The sequence below is a fragment of the Filicampus tigris genome, chromosome 10 (genome assembly GCF_054856515.1).
Source record: "Filicampus tigris isolate MCC_2025a chromosome 10, RoL_Ftig_1.0, whole genome shotgun sequence".
Classification (NCBI taxonomy): domain Eukaryota; kingdom Metazoa; phylum Chordata; class Actinopteri; order Syngnathiformes; family Syngnathidae; genus Filicampus; species Filicampus tigris.
The window spans coordinates 21,310,225-21,337,500 of record NC_141226.1 but is presented as its reverse complement, the minus strand read 5'-3'; the positions used below and the strand labels follow the sequence as shown (position 1 = coordinate 21,337,500).

Sequence of the window (27,276 nt, the reverse complement as noted above, 5' to 3'; positions counted from 1 at the left end):
ACATTGTCTATGAGCCGGGGACATACACTCTAAAAACAGTTGGGTTAAAAATACAATCTTGCGTCAAAAATGGACCAATCCACTAATTGGGTCAATTTGACCCACCTTTTTGCGTTGTTTTGTAAAAACAACATCCCAATTTCTGGGGTTGTTTTGTAAAAAACTCCCCATTTTTGGGGTTGTTTTCTGCAATAACAACCCAGAAAATTGGGTCAAATTGACCCAGTAGTGGATTGGTCCAATTTTGACCCCAAATTGTGTTATTTTTAACCCAACTGTTTTTAGAGTGTACACGTTTTTGCCAACATCAAGGGAGCCTAAAAATAATTGCAAGAGTTCACATCATCACAACATCAAAGACAATGTGGCACGCCCACAAGTCAAATGAGCAGCTTTGATGGCATCTTTTCAGTCAATACCGTCAAGTTATTGCTAAACACAAACGAGCAAGCCCTCTCCCAAGTCTCCTTTTTTTTTTTTTTTTTTTTTTTCCAGTCATGCATTTCGGCTCCAAGTCGTTGTTTGTCAGACAGAGGGGAGGGGGTGCAGAGGCGGGTTGTGTCCACAAGGGGGCAGGGCTGCTCAGTCTGTGCTATTTTTGGTCGAGCTGGAGAGATTACATAAAGCCGACAGTGTGTGCGTGCGTGCGTGCGTGCGTGCGTGTGTGTGTGTGTGTGTGTGTGTGTGTGTGGATGATAGCATGGGATGGTAGCATCAACAGCCTAGCTGAGGACACAAGGCAGGACTCAGGCCGGCTCGGTGGCCACCAAACGACAGACAAGACTCAGACAACGCAATTACACTTCAGAACATTCAACTCTCATTCCAATGTTAGACCGATTATAAACAGAGCAGCAACCGAAAGCAGCGCTATAGACACTTTATTCGGCACACATGCTTGCACAAGAGTTAGATGAGGATGACTTATTGTATATTTACATATTATTTTATTTTGAAATATTTTAAGCTTGCTCACAACATCGTCCCACAGAAATCTCCCAACTGTTTTTTTAATGCATTGAACATATCTAAACATTATATGCGCACACATTGATTTGCTATCTATTATTTCTTTGTGATCATTGGCAATTGATTTGAACCCGTTCATGGGTGAATGATTTGATGATATGATTTGTAATATAAAGATTTTTTCGGGATTAATTAATATAGGCGAAAGCCATTTTTAAATAGCTGTCCACTGTAGTGACCACTGTGCTTGCAAGAGTTAATGTTTAATTTTTTAGAACACAGTACATCTAATTTATAAATATGGATTTTACATGTATGCCGAACAAAAATATAGATGCAACATTTTTGTTTTTGCTGGCAGTTTTCATGAGCTGAACACAAGACCGGTTTTCTATGTAAACAAAAGGCCTATTTTTCTCCAATATCGATCACAAGTTTAGTGCTATTTTTTGTCTGTTGACATAATCCATGAATTAGCATGTACGATTTTATTAACATAGGGTGTTCTTCAGTTAATATTGTCCTTTGTTTCCCCATTTAAACAAAAACAAAAAAAAACCTTTGGAGTGCACATTTCGCTGAAGTCTCGCGAGATTCATCACCATTACGCGTGATCATATATGGAATTTTCGGATCGTGACGTTCCACTCGGGACGGTCCCACGTTGTATGTTTCTGTATTCTTGTGGTTGTCGTACTGAGGCGGCAGCAGGGGAGTATTTTAGTCAGCCTTTTCCCTGCACAATTTAGCAATGTTATATAATTACTGAGTCCTTTGTGACTGCCATGTGACACCGCCAGTGTAGTTCGTATGGCGAGACAAACAGCAGGCGGAAAAAAAACAATGCAGGTCAAGGAATGGGGGTTAGAAAAAAAAAAGGAGAGAAAGTGACGCAAGTGATTATTAGTGAGCGGTGGGATCCAGCCAAAACATGACATTAAACAATTTGAATGTCTGGAATATATAAATTCACTTGGAGCTTGAAATAAGAACAAGTTGCACACCAACAAGTGCTGTTTTGTTTGTTGTCCAAGGTTCCTCTGTAGAGTTAATCATTACATTTCCACTTATATTACTGTATTAAACCGTTTCATATATCATATCTGCTTGTCTGTGTTTATAGACGAGACAGTTGACTCCCTAGGTGTTTTTTTATTTTTATTTTTTCTCTTTTTGTAAGGAAAAGAGCATGAGAGACGGCAAAATACAGACAAGGACATTTGACGCGGTGGATGCCTCGGGCCCCATGCGGTCTAGGTCACATGTTGCTAACCATCGTGCTCCCCCCCCCCCCAAAAAAAAGGAGGGGGAGCCTCGGGGTCTTGCGTCTCGGATCACGGTGAAACAGAGCACTTGTACTCAACAAATACTGTTAAGTGAGCACACTAGAAACAAATCCCACCACCGTAACACTCATGTGTTCATTTGATAATTGGCTTGACTTTTTACAAATAGAACAACATCTTTAATTAGCAGCGCGGTGCGGAGGCCCGATCAATAGTTTCCATATTTTGAACTGCCCGGGCTGGCAGCACAATGGACTTTTTTCACTCCAGCCTCCGACCCGCTGGCGAGGGCCGCACGCGCCAGCAGCACCGTCACACGGACAGGAAGAGCGCTTCCCTCTTGCCATGTACATCTATTTTAACAGCAACCAATGATTAAACCCTTATACAAAAGGATCTGTATCAATATACAATGGACCCCTGCGTATAGCTCGTCAGCATTCACAAATGAACCCAATGTACAATATGTAACTTTGGCGGTGCAAGGCAGAAGGCTGCGGGCATCTTTGTTATTGTTTTTTTTTGCTGAGGAAATTTTTTTTAATTGAAACTAAAAACAAGGCCAACAACACCTTCTGCAACATGAGTTTCAAAAGCTGATGGTCTACTTTGCGTAGAAAAAGTCACCAAAATCTTGTCCGTGGCCCTGATTTCAAATGAGCGAGATGCTCGAAATTTAAACGATCAGCACGCAACATGTCAGTTGAATTTTGGGCACAGCAGAAATTAAGCCGATCAATGTGTGATCTACAGCATCTGTGTAACTTGCACGTTCATAACATTATTCTTCTCTCCTTTTACTGGAAATGAGTATCGGCTCCAAGTATCGGTTATTGGCCCCCTTGACTACTAATAATCGGTTTCGGAATCTGCCCTAAAAAAGACGAAATCATTCTATCGTTAAATGAAATACACCAATGTATGTGCAATATGTATGATGCCGTATACCTTTGTGCGCCCCCTGAAAAATACAATTCACTATGAAGTAAAAAAAAAACAAAAAAACACCTGTGGTAAATCCAAACTATAGCGACCGCATAGACCATGAAATGTGAAGTAAATGACATGTGTAGAGCATTAAAATTGGTACAGTAATTATGCTACATTCGAGATAAACGAATGTCAACTGTGCGAAAGTCATCTCTTCTACAGTCATCACGGTTTCTTGTCGGTCAGCCGGCGGAAAGATCTCGGGCCGTCCATCCAAACAGGAACAAGAACGCCGTACGGACGAGATGGATCGCCGAACGAGACCAATCCATCAGCGGCTCCTAAATATAGGAGCAGCAGAACGGAGACACTCCAGAAAGTCAAACCAAATCTGGTGTAAACAAAAAGCGGCTGTTCTATGTCAAGGCCGCCGTGTTTCGGATTTCTCGTGGCCGTGCTGAGAGGTAATACATGCTAGTAGCATGCTCAATGTCCGTCTTGAAATAGAGAAAAACAGACTTGTGTAGAATAAAGCGGGGGGGAAAAAAAAAAAAAAAAAAAAAAAAAAAAATCAATGCGCCCCCTTTCGGCCATGGCTGTGCCCGAAATAGAAAAGTGTGTAAAAATAGTGCCGCCAGAATTATCGAGCGAGAATTTGAAAACGGCGGCAGCAATGTCAAACTGGCGGTTTTGCTTGGACGTCCAGTAGCGACCGGCGCCAATGAGATTTTTCTCTCCCTGCCACAAATCAAAAGTCAATAACAAGGAGTGACTAACACCGCAGCTGCTATGGTCGCTTATGGACTCGGAAGGCTAATGCTAAGACCAATGCTAACAACATTCTTTGGAACTAACACGGGTTTCGACAGCTGATCGTCCACTTTGCGCAGTGACGGAAAAAAACGTGCAGAAATCAGGCCAAGAATTTGGGTCACTTGTCACGTGACCCATCGGTTGAATTTCTGACACATCAGAAGTGGACCGTGAAACTTTGAGATGAGAGAAATTCTTTGGGATTTCACGCAAGCATCCAGCTCAATTTTTGACATGCCGGGATATAATCTGATTGTTGAGCGACCAGTTGTTGACTTTTGTGTAATGACTCATTGAATCCGCGACACAAGAAATTCATCCGATTATCACACAACCCATCGGTTCAATTTCTGACACTGGCAGAAATGACTCTTACAATTTTGCGACAAGTCACTTTATCGCGGCTGTGTGTACGCAACGCGCCTGGAATGTGCCGCGTGCACACGGTACATCTCCTGTTTTGATTCTTTTTAAGCGTGAGGATTTTCAAGAGTGGGTGCTATTGCGCCTGGCGTCCTGCGGGAGGCATAGTTACCGTCACGCCACCACAGCAGCACCAGCGCACTGAGCCTGCCTGCTTTCAGCAGCTGGGTTCCCATGGCAACCCCGGTCGGTCCATACCACTCATCTCTCTCTATCTATCTCGCCAGGCCGCTTCGATTGCATCCTGCCGTTCGCTCGTCGGGATCGAGCAGGAGCGCTCATGTTAAATCAGCAACTAAGAGAGAAATGTACTGTACGGTGACAGTCAACTCTTTGGTGATGCTTGGTTCTTGGCTACAGCCAAAATGTTTCAGGGTCGATGTGACTTGTGCTCCGAGTCGGAGGCACGCCCCATCACCGCGACGGGTACCATTCTTTTAGGATACAAAGTCACGTTTTTAACACTAAAACTGGTTAAAATGACCTTCAATACTAAAGGAGGGGTAATAAAATAAAAATGACTAAGATCGTCATGAATGGAGCACAGACATCTGTCAGCGGGAAGGGTCCTTAGTCGTCAAAATTATGGGAATCATTTCAAATAATATGAAAGGAAAAGAACGATGCAGGTCAAGTGAAACTGGAAATGTAAGGTAACCAGCAAACGTGGAAATACTCCACATGAGCGAGTGTTTATAATGCTTAGGTATGTGCCGCTGTTTTGACTAGCAAAACAGTTCAAAGGGGCTCAGCAACGGCATGTCATGGAGCAGTTAACAAGGGCCCGGTGAGACCGGCCGGCCCACAGTAACGCCCGCTGTCACAAGTAGATGTGCTGATGAAAAATAGACATTCTACAAATAGGGGATTAGCTCATAAATGCTTACAATTGTCCAAAATATTCCATTTCATTAGGATAGGGTACAAACGATTTCAAGTAGCTTCCTGCTAATCCCGGCAGATCAAGTGGACCAGACTAGGAGGTGATTTGATGTGCGAGTGATTAACGAGATGATGGCGGTGGAATAATGCAAGTGACACCGCAACGTAACTGGACGGGGGTGGGGGGGGGGGCAGCTTAACTGGATGCGGAATCCAAGCAAACGATTAACGTGTACACTGTAGTCGACGCGACTGCCCACATTTTGTTGATGTTGTTCCACTTCAGTTGTGGAGGTGTCAAAAGTGTGCGTTTCAAACTGTCAAAACTAGACGAGAAGATAACGTTTCAGATGCTTGCACACTCGGATCGCTAATGCTAAAAACAACGCTAACATCACCCTTCGTAGCAAGAGTTTAAACTGGCTCAATTTCCGACACACCACAAAGTTTGTTGTGGGACTTGTCGGATGAATTTCCGACATGGTTGTCGACATGAAATTCATACAATCATCGAGTTGTTTGTTTTTGAAATTCACATGCCAAATTCATCCAAATGTCATGTGATGCCCTCATTGGATCGCTAACATGCCAGAAATTCCAACATTCAGATTGTCAAATAGATCACATGATTTCAAAATCATGTGAAATTTTCAGCCACCTTCAAATAGGCGCTGAAAATTGCTCCGTCATCTTGGAAAACAAATGGCTTTTATACGATGGGACTTTTAACCCTCCAGATTTACTGCCAGCGTTGTTAAACAGTCAACTTTACACCACCAAAGAGAAACCACGACACTTTTCCGCAATCCAAGTTGACGAGCGTTAATATATAACTGAAACTTAAGTGTTCACATAGGTTAGTAGCCCCCACCCTCCCGCGCACTCAGCTCAAGCCGTCTATGCAAACAACCCCAAAGACTGAAAAGATAAAAAAGCTTTCCATAAATAGCCCGTTGTGACCTCCTCCGACCACATTCCGCAGGAGGTTAAAGTTGAGTTGACTAAAGGAGGCTGAGCGGAAAGTGGGACCTTTTTCCTTTAAAAAAAATAATTAAAAAATTGTACCTAGCGGGTTGGTGGCTGGTTGGACGATGCTAACAACTAGCGCAACATCTCAACGGGCGGTCCGCGGTCTGGTCATGGGCTTTTTTCCCCCCATTGGAATCGCTGTTTATTATAATTCTTTTGATGAATAAATGGTCTTTTTAGGGGCATAAACATGCCCAAACTCGACCATTTGGCAAGTGTGTATCTATAAAAATCGGAGAAAAACATCATTTGTATAATTTGGAACGTGGCATAATGTTCCATTTGCACCACTTAAGTGGGGTTTTCGGGCAAGTGACGTTTCAAACATCACAGTGAACAAAGATATATTTGGTATTAGGGCTGCAACTAACAAATATTTTAATAATGGATTCATCTGATGATCATTTTTTTTCAATTGATGAATCAAACCCCCAAAATCCTTCCCTTTATTGATAAACAGGACAATATTTCAAATTCACAGTGCAGAATATGCACAAACATGAAATGATTCAGCTAGATCCGTAACAGGTACGAAAATCAGATAGAATGTTGAGCATTTTATTTCCAAAGTAAAAGCACATGATTGCAAATGTCTTATTTTGATTAAACACGAACCTAATCATCTGCTTTCATGGAGGGCCAGAGAAATCAGAATCTTTATTGTTGAGGCTGAAATTCTAAGAATTTGGACAATTTCAAGTTAAACAGGATCTCTAAATAATTAATTGATTATCAGTAGTTGTTGGTTAATTTGATAATTGATGAGCTGTTGATTTATTGATACATTTTTGCACCCCGGGCTGTGATTAATAAATATTATTTGCTACAAAAAAAAAAAAGAGGGCATGTGGATGATTTCCCGCGGCACCACTCATCATCTCTCATGGCACGAGAGTGTGTGACCGTACTTTCCCCGACAGATGGGCAACACAAAATTAAGTCTCCTGGTGAAAATGCATGTTTGAGGGGTCTACACACGACCCATCAAAATTTTCATTGCCATTTTCTAGTCATATTCCAGCATAGGGGGCACCAACCTTTTAAAAGCTGAGAGCTACGTGTTGGCTACTAATTAGTGCAAAAGGCTACCAGTTTGACACACACTTGCGAAATAACCAATTTGCTCAAATTATGCTTAATCACATTATTATTATTATTATTATTATTATTATTATTATTCTATTAGATGTTATCATTAGGGCAAAGAAAAATTTGGCTAAGACGACCACAAAAATTGACAAAAATTCACGCCTCATTACCGGGAGCAGTGCAATTAATTAACCGTGTAATTGATGGAATAATCGATAGGATAATCAATTACGGGCAGATCTAGTTATTATTAATAATAAATGACAATCATTTATGTGAAGGCACATCATGTTAATGATTTCTCACAAAAACCATTAAAAAAACGATAAATACTGTAATCTCTTCCATTGTTTATATTTGCCAATAATCATTTATACAACATTCCTAGAAAATCATAACGTCCCATCACAGGTGAGCTACATTTGTATCACGCCCGCGGGCTACTCCTGCGGTCCTCGGGGGGGCTACCTTGGTGACGCCCGCTCTAACATATTCTCGCCATTCTTTGATGATCATTTCAAGGATTCCCCATGAAACAATATGAGCGAGGGCACGCTCATCTTTGTTGTTGTTGGGATTGCGCAACTTGATATTCCTCCACTTGGGATGTGTTTACTATCACAGAATCAAGAGTGGAGCAGGTATAGTTGCGGGGATACGCAGACATCTAACTCACACAGAAGCGTTTTGTGTCTCACCTTCTGCTACTGACCTTCCCTTTGTTTACAGCGCATTGCCGGGATACTCCCTTTGATTCGGCTGCGCACACGTGACCCGCTGCCAGTTTCTGCTCTGCAGTACTGCTGCTGCTGCTGCTAAAAATAGCCTCCGCTTGCCCTGGCTCCACTGCTAGTTTACATAAGCTCTAAAGGGGAGGGAGGAAGGGGGGCAGTGGTGAAAGGGGTGGGGGGGGGGGAGCGACAGAAGTGGGGTAGGGGGGTGTTCTACGGACGACCATTCCACAATCTCTCCGAGCAGCGCCACTGCTGCTGTCCTCCAGCGGTCTGTGCTGTAACACTCCCCCGGTCAACAGCACCGTGCCTTGTGTGTTGTGCGCGTCCGCGTGTGCGTAGTCCGCACACACGCCGCCAATACGCGCGCCATTCACCACATGCCTCACTCCCACCTCTCCGTCATTTAAAATGGAAGCACATTTTAACCCAAAAATAAAAGATCTATTTATAGCCTCTCTTTCTGTGGCTTTAACCTAAACGTTTTTCAACCCCGCTGCCGCTCGTGTTCAAGATGAGGCGGACGAAACCGGCAAGGGATGAAGAAGGTCAAAGGAAAAGTGACAAAGTCAACGTTCTTTGGGTTCTATTTGTGGATTTTGTCGTTTAATATATGGGATAGGAACTATATAGTGAGGCTAAGCGATATAGAAATGGATGGATGAACGGATTTGGTATTCAATGTTATATTTTGTCCAACATTTGTTGTGATTATATTTTTTGTTCAAATCTAACTATTTTTTCTAATATTTGTGCATTTTTCCATAATATTTCTGTATTTACTTTCTATTTTCACATTTTTGTCAAATATTCTTGTGTTTCTTAACTAATAATGTCATGCTTCTGTATTTTCATATTTTTCTAATATTTGGGGATTTTTCCTCGCTCATCTTTTTATATTTCTTTTTGTGTATTTTCACATTTTTGTCAGATATTCCCGTATATCTTTACTAATAATTTCATTGTTTCTGTCTAATGTTTTCACATATTTTTGTGTATTTTTCCTCTTACAGATTTGTATTTTTGATATTACTTTGTAATATTGTGGCATTAGTCATTTTTTTCCCGGTATTCTTTTTTTTAAATTTCTTTTCTAATGTGGAGGGGTTTTGTCGAATGTTTTTGTATTTCTTTTCTAATATCTCTGCGTGGGGGAATCTAATATTTTGATATGTTTTTTCCCCGAATATTTTTCTATTACTTTTGTGATATTTTCACATTTTTGTTAACATTGTTGTATTCCTCCTCTAACAGTATTTATTTTTTGTCCAATACTTTGTACTGCAATTTTGTAATATTATTGTATTATATTGTTGGAATTTATTTTTTGCAGTATGTTTTTCCCCTTTGTGTTTCTTTTCTAATATGTGTAATTTTCATGCAATAACAAAAATTCCAAATATTTTTGTATTCCTTTTCTAATATAGTTTTTTTTTTGTCGAATACATTTGTATTTCATTAGACTGGTAGCATAATTTCGGAAGTCATTTTTGAATGTTTTTGTAAACAAGAAAAAACAAAAACACAACAAAAAGAGTCCAATTTCCTCGATTCAATCTTTGCGGATGACTATATTTTGGATGACAGAGTCTATAGATATAAAGAAAAAAAATTACAGTGGTAGTTTTTATTTATACTATGACAGTAAGTTAAATATGACTCAAGCTTTTCTGATATTAGGCTAATGATTTTCTTCTAAATGTTTTTTTTCCCCACTTTTCTAAAATCTACTTGTGAAAAACGGCTGTTTTATATAGTATGTTTTTTCTAATTTATTTGTGGGGAGGCTTGTCTAATATTTGTGATTTTTTTTTCCCCTGAAAATTTGTTTTTTTTCCCCTAAGATCCTGAGTACAAAGACGAGGACTAAAACTAGCATGGGATGAATGCCAAGTCGCATAACTAAAACTACCATGGGATGAATAACAAGTCACGTAAAAGTGACAAAGCAAGTCGAGACGGGTGCGTCGCCATGACAACCCATGAGATACACACAGCGGCTAATCTTGTGACATGTTGCATGGTGCTACCCGGGGCTACTTTAGGCTTTCGACACTTAAAAGCGGACGGAACCAGAAAGCGTGGTGGGAGACATGATACATGTGGAATCGTTTCAGTGTTTGCAAAAATTGGAATTTGAACTGATTACTTTTTATTTTTGGGGGGGGTTTTCCATTTTCTTTGGTTTTCTTTGGCCTTTCGCAACGTGATTTTAATCACAATGACAACATTAGAAGTAAATCAAAAGGGGAAATTGTTAATCAGCCAAGATAAAAGTTTTGCTACCTTTTTTTTTTTTTTTCCAACAGCTACTCGTATTACAAACATAGTTTTGTCTCATTGACATTCTCTGTAGCGCTCATCCTCACGAGGGTCGTGGGTGTGCTGGATCCTATCCCAGCTGACTTTGGGCGAGACGTAGGGGCACACCCTGAACAGGTCGCTAGCCAATCGGAGGGCACCAAAAGAAAAACAACGGTAAACGGTTACATTCGCACCTACGGACAATTTAGATAAATATCATTTCCCTAATATGTGCGTTTTTTCCGATATTTTGGGTTGTTTGTAAAATATGTATTATTTCCTAATGTTTTTTTTTAATCAATTGTTTACATGATTTTCCCTTTTCTAATATTTTAGTGTTCTTTATTTTTGTATTTTTTCTAACAATTTTGTACTTTTCGTTCAACATTTTGAGTAACTTTCTAAAGGTTTTCTATTACGTTCAAATATTTGTGTATTTTGTCTAGTATGTGTGTGTTTCATTTAATATATTCTTCCCTAAAATTTGTGCATTTTTAATTAAAATTTTCGGTTGTTTGCAAAATAAAATGTAACATTTCCCAATGTATTTGTCATTTCTTAACTAATTTTAGTATTTTGTCATTTTTTCCTATCATTTTAGTACCCCCTGACTAATATTTATTTAATTCTTCCTATATTTGTGTATATTTTTCATCGCATTGTTGTGCATTTTTGTTTAATATTTTGTAACATACTTGTAATATTTTCAAGATCAAAATCATTTTATGTGTCCCGCGAAAGCAAATCAAGCAGGTCAACTTCCATGATGCTTGCTAAATAAACTCTGTACCAAAATGTCAAATTGGTATGTAGTAGTGTTTAGTAAAATGTAGAAGTAAAAAACGTTGAGATATTGCAAGCATTTTCTTGTTAACGTTATTACAGTAACTTGAACAATAGATGAACAAACTCTTAATCTTGACTTCTGATTTCAAAGCTATCCAGCCATCAATTTGTTTTGTACTGAAAGTAATCATAACTTTTGTGACTCAATTTTGATGGTTTTACATTCATAACGGCCTCCCGGGGGAAACTCTAACTACATTGTGTACTACAATGTGGCCCGTGACTAAAATAAATTTGACACTGCTGCTCTAACCCTAACCACTCCCCATTCGTCAATCCCTACCTTGAATTTCTTTTAGCATCATCCCTCCAATACTAGCCATTTAGCTCGCTATAACCTTAATGGGAAATGTTCACAGGGTTTTCCTCTCAAATCAGACAATAACATTCTGAAGAGTTTCCAGCAAGCGGACGACGGGAGAGGACGGGGCCGGAGAGCGCAAATGAGTGGAGGGGCTTGGGAGTCCCACAGGGAGCTGTAACAACCTCAAGGACAGTGGTTTGTGAAGATGGGTGTTCCACTGAGCTTCTAGCAGATCACGTTGTGGAGCTGGTCTTAAAACACACACACACACACACACACATACACACAAATAATGCGCCTTTGATAAAGCATCAGTCAGATGACAGCAGTGTCATCTGATTCCAGCAAAGGACTTTTGGAAATAATCTTGATTATTAGAGATCAGTTCACTTTTTAGGATGTGTGTCGGCACATTAGCACGTCTATCTTTCTAGCTACTATCTGAGTGAGGAGTGCGTGAACCACTGGGAGCACAGAGAAGGGGGGCTTTTGCAGAACGTGACTCAGAGCGCCACATGTCCGGAACAGGCACTAGAGTGTAACTAATCAAAACATTTTGCCGCAATTGACAATTTCTAGTTGCGGATGAGACCGAAATAGATGAAAAGTTTTGCCTCGGAGATGCTTTATTTTTATGTGTTTTTTTTAATGGAGAGTTTAAGAGGAGCCGTGACCACCCAGTTTGTGATATTCCGCAGGCAAAATTAAATCAACATTTTTGTATTTCTACCCTCAATATTTGTGTATTTACTGTCTTGTACCGTTATGTAGTTCCCCCCCAAATATTTGTGTATTCATCTTGGTATATTTTTCTCTAATATTAGCTATTTTTCATCTAATTTGTATTTTATTCCAATTTACAGTGGAACCCCTATTCACTATTCCCGGGGAGACAGGGATCATGCCAGCCTGCTAACAGCGAAAATCCGCATTTAATTGATGCCCATTGAAATGCATTGGAGGTGAGGAAAAAAAAACAGCAACAACAAAAACAAAAAAATAAACAGGAGCGAAAAGAAAAAAAAAACTACACTAATATGCAAATCCGCATGTGCGGATTTCTGAGTATGCCAGGGTCAATTGCACATGTATTTTGTGTCGAATATTTTTACATAATTTTCTTTAGTCTAATATTTGTGTATTTCCTTTTTTGTTGGAATATTTTAAGCGTCATCTAATATTTTTCCGTTTTTTTCTATTTGTGTATTTTTGTACATTTTTGGGTGTGTCATGTATTTATTTCGGATGCTTTTTTTTATAGATTAGTGATTGTTTATACCTTTTGTCATATCTGTGTACTTTTTTGAATATCTGTGTATTTATCATCAAATATATATGTTTCTAGTATCTTTGTTGTATTACTTTTGTGTTTCCCCATTTTAAAAAAAAAAAAAAAAAATTTTTTTTTCTATATTAGAGCAATTGTTTTTTGATTTTTTTGTTGTTGTTTGAATCTTTAAGCGGTAATTCAGACATTCACCTCAGGGGGCGGCAGTTTTGCCGCTAGCCGTCGACGGAAAATGACATCACCATTGCTCAGGGCTCAGGTAACGGCCAATCATGGCTCAGATTCAGAAAACAGGTGAGCCGAGCTTGAGCGTTACTGTGGATTTTGCTGTATTGTTTGTAAAGTGCTTTGTTACAGCTCTAGCTGTTATGAAATGCGCTATATAAATAAAATTGTATTGTATTGTAATCTTCTTGCATTTTTCTGATACCTTTTGCAGCGTTCGTTCTACTCTAGCCTTCAAATCATAAAATGATGTTGCTGCTGCTCTGCTACAAGCAAACTCATCTTCCTAAAAATCTCATAAAAAGCGTTCAACTAAAGCAACTTAACCTGTGGGGGTGGGGGGCTGCGTGTATAAATACATCTCTCTCTCGGGCTCTTCCGTGAAAAGAAGAGGCTCCTTATTGAGTAAAGCGACTGTTTGCAAAGCTCTGTTTCGCTGGGCCCTCCAGGGGCCGGGGCCTGCCTGACAATGGCGGCCATTCTTAGCATTTTACTGCCCCAGATGACTGTGTCACTGGCCCCCCTTCCCCACACCCGGGGGCTGGTGGCGGGGTCCCGTGACCAGCACGAAGAGAACCAGCCAAAGCCTGGCCCAAGACGACCAGAACACGGCTCGACTTCCTAGGACACGTCTGTCCGTCCTAGATTCTGCACACCTCGTCATAATAAAAACCAAAACTTTAAAAGCACGCTTCAAAATAATAGCCCCCAAACACCGGTCCGTGGATTTGGTACCAAGCCAAACATAGATTATTTATTTTTGTATTTATTTTTTGGGAACGGAGTATATACGCAATCCCGACATAGAACGACTTAAAACGCTTATCTCAAGGCACCATTGAATGAGTTAAGTGAGTTCAAAGCTATAGTGATATCAATAATACAGTCCAATGGTCCCGGACCTAAAAAGTAGTTGACAGGTGCCAGAAGTTCTTCGCAGATGTGAAACATTTGTTAGAAACCGTGCTTATACAGCTAGCGACTAACTGAGCTCCGTCTCCTCCCATTTCCTGGGTCTCAACCAACCACCAGCTACTCTGTCTCTCCCCGAGACATTGCCTTCACCGACCACCAGAAAACAACATAATGAACTGATTGACCATTATGTAAGCAACATGTGAGTATATTTTGAGAAATGCGCTTACAGTACAGCTGCGAATAATGTCATTTATATATCTATAAATGGCTGCTGTCAGGCGGAGTCCTCATACCTCCAAAAATATCACTTTTCAGGCGACCCTCAAAACTGGCATTTTTGTTCAACCATTAACAATGCGTCGTCAACTTTTCTACTCTTTTCTTAATTTTCATTTTGACTTGCCACAGCGAAACGGGGAAATTTGCTACAAAGCGATAATCTGATACAGAGCATCTCTACTGATTAGCATCTCTACAAGATGAATCTGTTTTGTACGTGGTCCACGGCAAATCAACAAATAAAAACAAAACTAACACAAAAGTACCAGTGTATCAAAACAGTCTGGTGCTACCTCGTTTGGATTATTTCACTGTTAATATTCATTGTGATCACTTCCTGTGCCCCGTTACTTTGCCTTTGATGCATCCAAAGCTCTCTGCAATGGAACCAGTTCTGCAGCATCCGAAAATAACCGGCGATCAATCAACTGGCAGACACATATCTGTGCTGTTAAAACATATAAATGTGCAAGGCGCGGGGCGGATCGATTGATTCCAAAAGCGTCGGTAGGAACACACCCTTTGGCTCGGGCTCGTTTCCCGTCCAGAGTCTGGTTCCGGCGTGAGGCCTTCTGGAAAATTTTGCATGTGAAGATTTTGACTTTTTTTGGTCTGTGTGTGCGTGTGTGTGTGTGTGTGTGTGTGTGTGTGTGGGTGGTGATGAACCAGAAACATTAAAGTAGGAAATTAAAGTAAGAAAAACACAATTCTGACAGCCGTTTAGCAACAGTGTTGTGGTCGTCTGTCAGCCGGTCGGTCACAGTTGTGATGCTAAACATCCATTTTTAGAAAAAAAAAAAAAAAAAAGAAAACCTCATTCAGCCACCTTCCAAGATTACTTTTCAAGATTTTTTTATTCATACACATGTACACAGACTCAACAGAGATGATATTATGCTAAACTAATAGTCTCAATTTAACATGCTATGCTTTGCGATAGGTGTTTCAAACCCTTTCTTCGACATTAATACGTCAAGGGAACTGGGAGTGACCTTTCTCAGGTAAAAAATATTTTTGTCTTGTTTTCAAATGGTGTGTAATGATAGCACACACACTTTGGTGTTCACAAAAAAGTAAACCGCAAGAAAATCGATTGCAAAATGAGCAAATTATGAGTGTATATCTGTCGTTACGTACGCATTACGCTACTCGAACAAACAGCAAGAGACCAATCAGAGGCCGGTAATTTGCTGTCGGGTGTTGCCATGCGAGAGTTCATGGCGATTGTTTATGAAAAATCCTGCAGATTTGTGGCCTAATTCTAGCTCATAAGGACGTCGAATTATTCAAATGTGTACGAAACTAGCAAAAGGGAATCGTGAGCTCTATACTAATACCCGTATGATGGCGATTAAATGAGCGATTGTTTTGCTACATTACTAAATTATTTGTTGAGCACCTTTTACATAACGTGTGCTTTGTTTTTTAACACTTTCAAAAGTGTATTTCACAAAAATGTTTTTTTTTTTTTTTTTTATGAAAGGGGTCCAAAGTTTGACCTACTGACCCATTACTGTCTCCTAACTCCGAATTTACCTGAGCGAGTTCCGACTCATTTTACAATGGCGGTCACATATCACCCTTTGAAAATACCTATTGTCAAAAAAAAAGAAAGAATATTCCATCTCATTTTGAGTTCCAGAGGAAAAAGTGTTTTGTAATATCTCTTAGTTTTTCCCAGCAAGGTTGCAGTGGTCGAGGCCTGTGAGCATCGAGGCTAAGAACACAGAAAGGAAAGGAAGTGTGTGCGGTAAGGCGGAGCTTGTAGAGGCCATGTGAGCGTCACCTGACCGCCCCCTCCTCTCCTTTCTGCTCTCAGGCACAGGACTTGACCCACAGTCAAATTTATGTTCGCAAAGTCCGGTGTGTTTGGGAAGCAGAAGAAGAAGAAAAGCCTGCAGAGACCTAGGCTGGATTTCCATGACATGCTCAAAGTGACACAATTCAGTTTCAGTTTCAGCTTCAATTTGGATGTGGGTCAGAGCAGCATGAAAATAAAATTAAAAATGCTACATTAGAGGTCTATAGAACCTCAATATGATGTAAATATGGGAGATTAGATGTGTATAAAACATTAAATATGGTGTAAATATGCTACATTACAGTTCTATAGAACATTAAATATTGTCTACCGGTAAATAAATCAGAATTATATGGAGCATTAATATGACGTGAAGAACTGGTCTAGGACCACTAACACGACGGAACGTTGAACATATGAATATTTTTCTTATTCTACACTTAGACTAGTCACATTTTTGATATTAGTCCGTGCACTTAGATTCATTTAAAAGCCAACACGGTGATGGAGTCACTTGAAAAGACATGTTCGAAAACAGGCATTAAATCCAAATTGGACACTCAAGCCTGGTTCACACGGAAAGATTTTAAAATTGTCGGCCGACTTCCAAACTCTTGAGAGACCCCACGCGTGACGTGAAAAAAAAAAAAAACACCGGTCAAACAGTTTTGAACGTACCGTGCGTGGTGTGCAGCCACGCGGCAAGATCAACACATCACGCACGGATCGATTCATTCACGGATATTCTCACGTCAGACGGAAAATCTCGCAAAACCCCTCGAGAAAAAAAACATGGCGGATTAAGAGGCAGGACGGATCTCAGATGGTGTCTTGACGGTGGCACTAGTTGGTGAATTCTTTTTAGTGGAAAATAGTGACACAAAAAGAAAAGAAATTGGGCTCTGTTGCGTCACGAGACTGTTTTCATTTTGGATTCCCACCACGCTTCCTCGTCGCCCCGTCACCTCGCTTTCTGATTGGCTGCACGTCACTGTCGACCGGCTCCCTGCACGTTTGTCCTCGGGGCACGCCACACACGGTATCTCTGGAGCCATTACGAGAGTCGGCCCCGACCTACGATTGTCGAGAGGGGAGATTCGGGGCTAAAATCGGGCCGATTATCCTGCCGTGTGTACCGGGCTTTAAGACCTGCATTGTAAATCCACTAAAAGTAAGTCACTGATTAAGTGTGCCTTTGACCGAACCCTACCAGATAAAGGCAACCAACCTTTGGGATGGGGAGGGGACACAATTGGCCTGCGCATGTCCCCATGCTCACCTACAGTCAGAAAGTTTCTTTTTACAGGCACGCGGTGGCACTACAACAGCCTCCCAAACATCAGCACCGGCCTTGCCACACACCTCACTTATTATCAGTATTTCCAAACAGCGCCAGGAGTTGTACAACTGTTTGAAAACAAAACAAAAAAAAAAAAACAGTCTGTGCAGGTGCTGGGCCGAAAAAAAAAAAAAAAAAAAAACCTCTGTGACCCACATACACCTTTGTCCTGCTGGGATTTAGCAATTCATAGTAGATAATTGTTCACTGGATTTTAACATACATTGAAAAACTCATCGACCACGACAAAGTCGAAGCTACTTTGACTTCTCACGCTGCATGTTCACGTTGCTCTTCCAAACAAGGTAGTGTGCATTTGAAACTTTTGCAACTGTCAAAAACACTGTATTATTACATTTTGGAGGCAACTTTCCAAACGCTGCTAACTAACTAAAGAACTAACCTACTGGGACACATTTCACAGAATCTGCCAACCATAAAAACATAGTTCAATATATATATATATAAACATAAATCAAACATAGATGTGTTAAATATGACACTGGTAAAAAAAACACACGGTATGACAAGGATTAGTGTCCTTATAACTTCATTAATTAAATCCAATGTGCCATGCAATGCTTTCTGGAAACCAAAAAGGAAAGTTATTTTTTCTTTACAATTTATGTACAGTTGACCGATTTTGGGGGAAAAAGGACCAGGCTGGCCAACAACTACCAGAAACCTGCGTCTAAAAATAAAGTATAAAAAATAAAAATAAAAAAAGAAAAAAGAAATCTGCGTATAAATGACGACCATTGAAATCCATTGGCGCTTTAAAAAAAAAAAGTATGCATTATATATATATTTTTAATTAATCGTTCGATTAATCGGTAAGGTGTATTTTTTTTCCCTGAGAAAAATCTGCACTGAGTTCACAAAATCCTTATCAATCGGACCCGAATCTGTTGTTACTTTTCTGCCTGAGGCTTGTTGCCTCAGACATGTGATAAGAGGACTGTTCCCTTGGGTTTTTGTTAATTTGAGCTTTATGTACCTTGATTTGTTTACTGTGGTTTGTATATGAGGCATTGGCTGACCGTATGATGGCCTTTTCATATGTTTCGTATGAAAATTATGGCAAAAACCGCAACACATTTTGTGGGAAAACTAGTTCTAGATAAAATTGAGAATCGATGAGTTGTCGATTAAACGATTCGTTGTGACACCTCTAGAACCAACCCTTACCAAACAAACATATTCTTGATAATTGCCTTCGTAAAGACTAAACTGGAAGGTATTAGATTGTGCAGGTGTACCTTATGAGGCGTCTGGTGAGTGTAATTACAGTAAATGGGGGATGGGTGTCTTTACATTATGTAGGCCAGGCTCAGACTTTGCAAATGTCACACACAGACACACGCACACAAACACAATTTTCCAGAGGACAAACGCTCGACCGCTGCTTGTCTTGCCACACCAAGAACAAACACACGGCTGTCATATTCATACATGACACGACAACGGCGTACCACGCGGGGCTTTTTTTTTTTTTTTTTTTTTTTTTTGCCGCTCCAAAGACAACAGATGACAATGCGTTTATAGGCCATTAAAAAAGCAGAAAAAAAATAAATAAAAATAACCAGGATATTGCAAATTGTGTAACCTATGTAGAAACGAGTGTCAAACTCACTATTGTGCGCAGTCGATCAACTGGTACTCGTTGGACCTCTCGAAGCACGCCTTTACCCCTTCATCGTCCCACAGCTTCTTTGCGTGGTCAAAGAACTCCTGAGTGGGGGGGGGGGGAAAATGGAGAGGAAACGCCGGTGAGTGAGGCATGATGGGAAACAGATGGAGTCTTGCGTGACAATATCATTCCAAAAGGCTTTCGAGAAGATATATTAATTAGGTATCAGCTACACACTGACATAGCTACATAGTGTATTTCCCAAACAGTGTACACGGGGTGTTTATTTACTCAACAGCAAATGGGGGATGGTGCATTTTTGGAACAACATTAATGTTTGTGGTGTATTACAATTCATGACCAGTGAAAGTAAGAGTTCAAAATGAAATTAAAAGGACAATTGGTCCAGATTACAGGGGAGACAGATTTGGCGCAACAAATCAATAGTAGACACGGACGCACACAGCATTGTGGAGCGACCACAACGGCTACAAAATGAAAGAAAATCTACCATGAAGTAGGCAGACTCGGTGGTCCAAATAAGGTGCCAGGGAACATAAAATCTTTACAGTATGAAGGCATCCAATTGTCTTCATGTGGGAAGATGCGACGGATCTGTTAATGTGCCAGCACAACCTTTGCACTTCTGATACACCCATTGACTCAGAATACACTGTGAAAACAGTTGTTCTTCGAGAAAAGAAAAAAGTTGAGTTGGTTCTGTGACCATGCTACCAACTCAAAACACTCCTATCACAAGTCCTTTTTCGTCACTGAAATGAATGAAAATGCCATTAATCTGTTGCAGCCAATCAAAAAATAATGTCGGCAATGTGTTTTTAATGAGAAAAATAAAACACACTGTAATGACTTAATTAAACAGAACATAAGAAAAACTGTTTTTTTTTTTTTGTTTTTTTTTTTACACAGTTAATGACTTCCGAAGTCTACAAAAAATCATTTTGGCTGGCAATTTACAGAAACATGCACCCAAACTCATCGGGATAAGCTACGTCATGCAACAAGATAATGACCCAAAGAACAAACTACCAAACACAACAAAGGACTTCATCGGGGGGGAAAACGTGGAAGGTCTTAGACTGGCCAAGTCAATCACCAGAATTGATACAATACATCTTTATTTATAAACCCAATAGAGCATGCGTTTTACCTCCTGAAGGGGAGACTGAAGGGATAAACCCCCAGAAAAAAAAAACTAGAACTAAAAGAGGCTTCAGTAAAGGCCTGGAAAAACATTTCAAATGAAAAATGCAACAGACCAATAGTATAGATTGAAAAAAAATTAAAAAAAAAATGAAATTCACCAAAATTTGACTCATGAGGTTTTGGCCCGACGCCAGCGATATTGTATAATGTGTCCCTTTGCAGTAACATATTAAAACTTGCGGCTCGGGTTTTAACAAATGAATGCTTTAATGTGATCGTAGTCATTCTTATTGGAACTCTTAAAGTATGTTGACTGTAAAAGAAAGCGAGTCAGTTGAATTCACAGAATACATGCACGTCATGGCGCATGGTCATGGCGCATGGTCAGGAGGGTACTCAATCTGAGCCAGGAAAAGCGCAGCAAATGCCTTCAAGTAAACAACAAAGAACCAAAGGAATTGTCCTTGCCGTTTTGGGGCTGTATATAGATTTTGTCATTTTAAACAATCCTTAACGAAACTTGTAATTATACAATATAAGTAGGCCTGCCTGCGGATTGAAATCGTGAAGCATATCGACTCAATGGCCAGGAAAATGCATGCGAGTCCATAGCTACAATTTGTCAGTGAATGGGGGCGATCGAATGTGCGCAGTGGAGGTAAAAAGAGAGCACATGATTGATCAATTTAAGTGGCCAAAACTCAAAACTGAATATTAGATATTACTGACTACATCTCATTGATTTGAAATTTGTACCGGTGGCCCAGAGTCACGCGGTGGCCCTGGGCCGTCGGGCCACAGTTAATGTCGGACCGAGCGTCCAAGACGGTTGAAACACCGGCTCTGCCAATACGGCACTTTATCGGGAACGCAGTGTAAAAAGTCCAAAAATCAAAAGTCCCGGACTTCCTGTTGTTGGGACCATGCATTCAACAACGTTGTCACCTGTCAGTCAGCATCTTGCTGCGGGACAATGGCGCGCATTATGAGAGATTTTTGGATCTCTCTATCCCTTTGATCGATGACTTTGAGACATTTCCCAGGACTCTCTGGTGCGCGTTTGCCTTTGCGCAAGACGATTGGGCGAGTGCATCGCTCCCTCGCTCCTCCGCACGGCTCTGCGCTCCGCCCTCTCCCCATCGCTCAGAACCACCACATGACCGTATGCGCTTCTCGCTGGCTCTGCGCTCGCGAGTCTCAAAGTAGCTCCCAACCGGAGGCTGATAAATGATCACATGCTCTGGGAGACATCCTCTCGGCAGTTCCGGTGATTGAGTTCAAGCGGGGAAGACAACCAATAACTGTTCACTACACACGTATCAGAGAGCAGACCTCTGCTCAGGCAACGAACATAAATTGTGAAAAGCCTGCTTCTAAAATAGCCCCCGAAGTGGCTACTGTTCCACTCCAGTCCTATAGGTGGAGCCAATGTGCATCTATGCAAAGTGGTGGACCAACGTAGAAGGGAAGAAATCTTCAAATGTGCCCAGAAAATGTTAAAAGGGCCGTTGTGAACTGCTTTGTTACAGTTACACAAGCAATGTTTGGGAGGAATTGTACTTACAGAGTTGTAATGCAACATTTTATCATTACTAAAATATTTATGTGAGGACAAAACGGTATTTTTACTCCCATCATTGAGCTTGATCCTACTGACTTACTTTTATTTACCAATCAATGAGCGCTTGTGGCGATCCTATTTGTTTTGGGTTCGTCAAACACTTCCTCCTTAGGTGCTAACCACTAGTCTGACCCCATTTCACCAATCAAATGGCAGCAGACAGTCACATGACTGTTGTTCTGCGAAAAACGTTGTGTGACTCGTAAATGGAAGACCCGCATTGCTTGTCTGTGACTGCCCAAATGTCAGAATTTCAGCCCACTTCTAACTTGGAGAAAGAAAAAAAAAAAAAACCTTGCGGTAAGCTGCAGATGTTTTTTGCTGTTGTTTTGGCTGTGCTTAGACCTAGATTAGACCTATTTTAGGGTCCTATGTAACTGTCGAACAGGCATCTTTTGGGGGTGAATACAGTACTGTAGCCTCTGTCTCTCCCCATCAAGTATGCACACACGCACATTACGGTTGTTTTGCAAGTTGTTTTGCAAACTAAATGTTCCTATACTTGAAAAATGTGATAAAAAAAAGCAGCATTTGATTTGAATGTGATTTTTGTTACTTTAGAGCACAGCCGCATCCCAGTTATTAGAGGGTGTGCACACTTGTTCAATCCTTTTTTTTTTTTTTTTTTCACTTGTGTTATATTTACCTCTCCTCTCAAAATTATTATTTTCACAGTAAGGCTGGGAAATGTTTTGAAATGATCTTGGTTTCATTTTTTTTTTGGACCTCACAAAAACCTGGCATTTCAACAGGGGTGTGTAGACTTTTACAGCCAGTCCACTGTGTCGTACTGTCCTCCTACAGTGCTGTTCAACAGGTGGAAACAAGACAATATAAGGACATTTCTTCGGGCTGAATTTGCCTAATTTTACATAATTTCAAAAATATGTTATTGTTTGTTATCATTTTATTATTGTTTTATATTAAGTGATATTCAGCAATATCTGAATGTGCAGATTTATATTTTAATGAGTTATTTTCATTTTCTTTGGTGTTCATGCTCTGATTTAAAAAAAGAAAATTGGAAGTTACTCACCAATTACTCAGTACTGGAGTACTTTTTCACCGAGTACTTTCTTACTCTCAGGCAAGTAATTATTTGGAGGACTACTTTTCCCTTTTACCTGAGTTTTATTATTTTAAAGTAACAGTGCTCTTGAGTACGATTTTTAATCACCATCTTTTCATAACTGTAAGACTCAAATAAATATGAGAGACTGCTTAAATGTTCACTTGACACCGCTGTTTTGGTTAGCAACATAAAAGTTCATGCTTTCATGTCCATGTGAACAAGCAGCGTCTATCAATTGAGAATATTTCACTTACTACTTTTTTTTCCCCCTGACAGGATAAGGGAGGCATCTGTTTGAAGGAGGCCTTTATTTATGAAGTGGATGACTCACCTGGGGATTGATTCATTGGGGCACAGCGTCTATTTACAGTAAAAATAATCAAAGACCAACTTCCTTCATTTGGTGGGGGCCCTGGGGGGGGGGCACACCTCACCCAGACTCACTGCTCAAACCCCTCTGTGCTAAAAGAAACTGGTCATCTTAATAGGGGAAGCCACAATGGCTGTGTGAACGCGCAATGTCCTGCTGGCCGAGTTCTGCCTGAAAGCGATCGGCAAATAAATGCCGGTCTACCATTTCCCCTCTGATGCACCAATTTTTCAGAAGTGCAGTGTGAAAGGGGCAGCACGCTTCCCTAGTAGTTCGCAGATTTGCCTCACGGTTCTGAAAGGGGAGGAGTTTGGGAATCCAAATCTCGGCCTTCTCGTGTGGACTCTGCACGTTTCCCCCGTACTAACTTGGGTTTCCTTCGCTTCTCCCAAATTAAAAAAACAAAACATGCATGTTAGGTTAATTAAAGACTCCGCTCCATAGGTGTGAATGGGAGTCGCGGTTGTTTGTCTATGTGTGTCGTGCGCTTGGCTGGCAACCTCTCAAGGCCTCTCGCCCAAAGTCACCAGCTCAACCGTGACAAAAATGAGGAGAAGTGGTATAATGAAAATGGATGGGATACAGCATGAAAGTGGAAAGTGGCTCCTTTTTAAAATCATCTAATTACCTGACTGTGGGAATTTGCAGCGGCTATGGGAACACGCAGGCGCTATTTCAGGAAATAAAGAAATAAAGAACACATCATTGTTAGCTTCGCTTGGTGGGGGCACTCACTTATGAACGGGATGAACTCGCTGGGCTTTTTTGCCATTTTTTTTTTTTTTTTTTGGACCAGCACGGTCGCTGCGTTCAACAGCACAAAGGCAACGGCACCGTGTTTACTTTCTTTTCAGCTGCTCTGAATAAGATTTACTGATTACATTCTTCGTGCGCCGCTTCTTGCCAAATCTCGCAACGAAGGAGTGGCTCAAAGTCCAAGGACGGGCTGCCCTATGGAGCGCCGATGCCGGGTACAAGGTGCAAGAAGCAAGGGCACGGATGGTGGAAGGGGTTTTTTTTTTGGGGCGGGTGGGGGATTGTTGGCAGTTGGAGGCTGCGTGAACTCCTCAGGGCTCTTTTCCACAGGAGCGTGTGACACCGGGCCTTTGAATAAATGCAGTGTGTGCTGCAGTGCCCTACAGAGCAACTGATAACACTCAAGAGGGCCAGCAGGGAATTTGCTTCAACACTTTTTTTTTTTAACCCTTTCCAGTGATGAGCATTCAGCATCTGGCTTTGGCGACTGATCGTGTGTGTGAGGAAACCGTTCGCTCCAATCAAACTGGCTGACCAAAAGAAGGCCGAAATCTATGGTTACATTAACCAGTAATGGCTACATACAATTGGCATTCATTTGCAGTCTGGGGGCGGAGGAGGTGGACATCTGCGCTGAAGAGAGTCTCAGAGTCTCCAGTAGTCACCAATGCCAGCACAAAAAGTCACTAGATGGCTGCCGGTCGTTTTTGTGAAAGGGAGTTGCTAGCGGGGTCAGAGAAGTCGCTAAATATAGCAACAAAGTTGGCAACATGGAGAAGTCCTCGCTTTGCCACAATGCTTTAGCTCCGCCCCCCCAGTCATCAAGGCACCGGAAGCTGTTGTCGGCATTTGGATGAAACGGAACCCTTAAAATTGAGCGATTAAGACATCTGGGAAGTCTTTTAAATCATGAAAAAAAAAAAAAATGCATACGTCTGTCTCCGTTGAACTGAGACGACGAGCAAGTGGGCTTTCCTGTCTAAAGGCAATTCATTTGGGTCAAGTTATTAAAGGACCAAAGTCAATGAGCACAAACTCGTCCATTGTCGCGGGAAAATATTATCGCCGTATGACTTTGTGATATTCTGGAACAAGGTAAACTGTGATGCATCGCCCGAAACTCGTAGAGCATAAACAAACATCCAGGACATGAAAACAGTTTCATCCAAAATTACCCCTGATGAAACTGTGACGTCTGGAGCGAGAAAAGATTAACTTAGGTTTTGTCAATCAAGCGCTTAAAACGTAACGTTCCTCTTCAAAACTTGTTGACATTTGGTTTATTAAAACATCTTTTTGAAATGACCAGCTTTATTGCTACCTGCAGCTTTAATTGCTGTTATCCATCATTTTTGTACGTAACAAAAACCTAATGGAGCACTTGTATTTTTTCTTGATTTGTTTGCGGTATATGCTTGCATTCCTGAAGGTAAATATGAAGTTGGTGGTTGACTTATGCGCTTGATTAGTTCTTCTCAGAGAAGCCCAGTTGAAGCTTCCCTGTTCAAAAGGGTAAAAAAATTATGCAAGCTCGATAAAGTTGAAACTGTCATCCTTACAGCCCTTCATTCACATTTATGGTTTCTTTGCTTTGATGGAACTGTGATCTTTGTGAGAACTTGTTGCACATCGTTACATAAACAATGAACAAGAACAACTCATAAATGGGTTTGTCATAGAGAGACGCTATCATGCGGAAGTTATGAGTATGTCCGCAATAAAACTGAATTGGAGGAAATCTAATTCAATTTTTTTTTTTTTTAATTCTGCGGAAATTGCCATAATGTTTATCAGAATGGGCCACATTGTAATTGTGTCACTTGACACGTGCGGGGTAAAAATTAGCACTACTAGCGTTATGACTAACTGCACCCGCACACAAAGTGGAGCAGTGGGCGTGGCTAGTGTGAAGTCGAAGCTCACCTGCCACACGACACTGTAACTCTAGCTCTGGGGCAAACAAACACAAGACAAACGCTAACCCGTTTTTTTTTTTTTTTTTTTTTCCCCCCTCTCTCGCTGCACAGCCCTGAGCGGGCCTTCGCTCAATATCGACGACGAGTTTAACGGCCAAAAGGTTTTGACGCGGGCTTTCCCAGATCCTAACATGCTCCACTTTCAGTATACGGAAATGCATCGGGGTAGTAGCGAGGCTAGCGTTGAAGCGGCGCTGGCATTTCTTTGCATTTGCATAGGCGAGCGCATGTAACTAAATATTCTACTTGAATATTCTAACCCTAACCCATAAAAAAAGACTTACTCATTATTTGCTTAATGGCATGTACTTAAAAACATTCAAAGACACAGTGCCATAAATCATTTCATCCAAGTATCAACCCCTAAAAAAGTATTGGGTTTCGAGCCACTGATGGACATCAAAGAGGTGAGCCCATTTGAACTCTGTTCGCTAACTAAAACAGCAGCATCAAAGCATATTAACAATTTCTCAGATGAATTAATAACTAACAAATATTGGACTGAAAAAAAAACTTCCAGACATGAATAAGCTTTGCTAGCAACGTAGCAGCCTCGGCTAACGTTGAGTTGAATACGGTGCACGATGTACATACAGCTGCATGTGAGGCTACGATCAAATCTTGCTAGTAGCTTGAGTAGTGCATACTCCATATTTAAGCAACTTTTTAACTGACTAGCTAAGAAAGTAACTGACAGACTGACTTAGGTAACTAATTTAAACAAATAAAAGTGTGGATTATTATTTCTCCATAATAGCATGTGAAGTCAATTGTAACGGTCAATATTGCCTATTATTTTTTCATGCAGTAAAATGCAAACATATGAACAAACATATATGCCTCCCCCAATCTACAGGAGAGTAAATAAAGGCTCCAAGTGACTGTTTGTGGAAATAATGCATATGCATTTCATTATATTTTTGGTTTTCCAATAGTATTGTAATGTTTCCCATTTCCTAAGTGTGCACACTGTAATTCACTTGTTCTTTTCATGTGGACTTCAAGGAATAAAGACATATATTCTTTGTCTCGAGAGAGAAAAGAAAAACATTTAGTATTGTGCTCAAGCAGCCAGAGGAAGAACGTTCCAAGTTTGCAGCCGACCTCGTGAAACAAAGGAAATTGCTCGCGGGGGAAAGCTTTATGGTCGGACGAGGCAAAGGTTGAGAGTGCGGCCAGCAGCAACATGGTGGTGGCTGCCTTTGCGTTCTGCTGCTGGTGTTTGGCT

General features: G+C 40.8%; 1 protein-coding gene across 3 annotated transcripts in view; it reads right to left on the bottom strand.

Moving 5' to 3' along the window:
* Positions 1-27,276, bottom strand: part of LOC147141288 (guanine nucleotide-binding protein G(olf) subunit alpha) — a 46,944-nt gene that overhangs the window by 4,497 nt on the left and 15,171 nt on the right. For all 3 annotated transcript variants that reach the window (XM_086044111.1, XM_086044112.1, XM_086044113.1), the window contains exon 5: positions 19,090-19,187. In XM_086044111.1, coding sequence (XP_085900237.1) covers positions 19,090-19,187 — 98 coding nt within the window. The remainder of the gene's footprint in view (positions 1-19,089; positions 19,188-27,276) is intronic.